The sequence below is a fragment of the Parus major genome, unplaced genomic scaffold, assembly GCF_001522545.3.
Source record: "Parus major isolate Abel unplaced genomic scaffold, Parus_major1.1 Scaffold1406, whole genome shotgun sequence".
NCBI classification, from domain to species: Eukaryota; Metazoa; Chordata; class Aves; order Passeriformes; family Paridae; genus Parus; species Parus major.
In genome coordinates this window covers 1-2,154 of record NW_015380254.1, presented here as the reverse complement: position 1 = coordinate 2,154, position 2,154 = coordinate 1, and the positions used below count along the sequence as shown (strand labels likewise).

Genomic DNA, 2,154 nt, shown 5'->3' with positions numbered 1-2,154 from the left:
TGTCCCCATGGCCAGGACAGGATGTGTCCCCATGGCCAGGACATGTCCCCATGGCCAGGATGTGTCCCCATGGCCAGGACATGTCCCCATGGCCAGGATGTGTCCCCATGTCCAGGACAGGACGTGTCCCCATGGCCAGGACATGTCCCCATGTCCAGGACAGAACGTGTCCCCACATCCAGGACACACCACCCCCCCCACCGAGGCCACCTCACCTCTCCAGGAACCACCACCCAAATCCCTTCACACCACCCCCATCCCCATCCCGGCCACCCACTCTTTGTCCCCCGCGCGTGTCCCCTGTCCTGCAGGTCACCCCCTCTGGGCTGAGCCATGCGGGATCTCCCGGCGCTGTCCCCAGCAGAGCCATGAGCAGCTGTCGCCACAATGGGGGGGTGACACGTCCCCGCGTCCCCCTGAGCTCCTCCAGCCGCACCCCGCAGCCGCCGGACGGCCCAACGCCGCCACCGCCGCGCCCCAGCCCCGCTCTGCAGGTGGTGGTGTCCCAACCCGAGCATCCCGTGGGGACCGACCCCGCTCCCGCTCCCACCGCGCTCCCCCCGGCACGGGAGGCGGCGGAGGAGCGGGCGGGGGAACCGCGGAGGAACCAGAACATCGGCTACAAGCTGGGCCACCGCCGCGCGCTCTTCGAGAAGCGCAAACGCCTGAGCGATTACGCGCTCATCTTCGGCATGTTCGGCATCGTGGTGATGGTCACCGAGACCGAGCTCTCCTGGGGGGTCTACACCAAGGTTTGGGGGGGCTCGGGAGGGGCTCGGGGGGCTGCGGGGGTCCCCGCGGGGCTGACGGCCGATGCGGTGTGCCCGTAGGAATCGTCGTATTCGTTTGCGCTCAAGTGTTTGATCAGCCTGTCGACGCTGATCCTGCTGGGGCTCATCGTGATGTACCACGCCAGGGAGATCCAGGTGGGGCGAGAAACGGGAGTGGAAAAGGGAAATGGACCCAGGAGAGCTCTGTGTGCGGTGTCTGGGCCTGGGGAGTGCCGGGGGGGATGGAAAGGGAAAAAACGCCATGTGTTCTTGGGGAGAAATGGGTTTAGATTGAAAANGCGGTGTCCCGGTGGCCGCAGCGAGGGGGGCGGGACGCGGTTCCGTGGGCAGGACACGGGGACGCGGAGCGGGGGTCGCGGTGTGGCGGGACACGGGCGGGACACGGGCACGGCCCCGCAGCAGTGACACGAGTGTCCCCAACGCCCCCCCGGCAGCGACACGGACCTGTGGTCACCGCTGGCAGGACGTGTCACCATGGACAGGACAGGACGTGTCACCATGGACAGTGCATGTCCCCATGGCCAGGATGTGTCCCCATGGCCAGGACGTGTCACCATAGCCAGGACAGGACATGTCCCCAACAGACAGGACGTGTCCCCATGGCCAGGACATGTCCCCATGGCCAGGACGTGTCCCCATGGCCAGGACGTGTCCCCATGGCCAGGATGTGTCCCCATGGCCAGAACAGGACATGTCCCCAACAGACAGGACGTGTCCCATGGACAGGACGTGTCACCATGGCCAGAACGTGTCCCCATGGACAGGACAGGACACGTCCCCATGGCCAGGACGTGTCCCCATGGCCAGGATGTGTCCCCATGGACAGAACGTGTCCCCATGGACAGGACAGGACACGTCCCCATGGCCAGAACGTGTCCCCATGGCCAGGACAGGACGTGTCCCCATAGCCAGTACATGTCCCCATAGCCAGAACGTGTCCCCATAGCCAGGATGAGTCCCCATGGCCAGGACGTGTCCCCATGGACAGGACAGGACACATCCCCATGGCCAGGACGTGTCCCCATAGCCAGGATGTGTCCCCAACAGACAGGACGTGTCACCATGGCCAGAACGTGTCCCCATGGACAGGACATGTCCCCATGGACAGGACGTGTCACCATGGCCAGGACAGGACATGTCCCCATAGCCAGGATGTGTCACCATAGCCAGGACGTGTCCCCACGGATGGGACATGTCCCCGCAGACAGGACAGGACATGTCCCCGCAGACAGGACAGGACATGTTCCCACAGGCAGGACGTGTCACCATAGCCAGGACGTGTCACCATAGCCAGGACGTGTCCCAACGGATGGGACATGTCCCCACGGATGGGACATGTCCCCACAGACAGGACAGGACATGT

General features: G+C 65.0%; 1 protein-coding gene across 1 annotated transcript; it reads left to right on the top strand.

Moving 5' to 3' along the window:
* Window positions 1-7: 7 nt before the first annotated feature.
* LOC107199618 (small conductance calcium-activated potassium channel protein 3-like) lies at window positions 8-1,196 on the top strand. The gene is made up of 2 exons (XM_015616934.1): window positions 8-752; window positions 831-1,196. Exons 1-2 carry the CDS (start codon window positions 51-53, stop codon window positions 1,194-1,196), a joined length of 1,068 nt encoding a protein of 355 aa, XP_015472420.1. The 5' UTR covers window positions 8-50.
* Window positions 1,197-2,154: the final 958 nt, after the last annotated feature.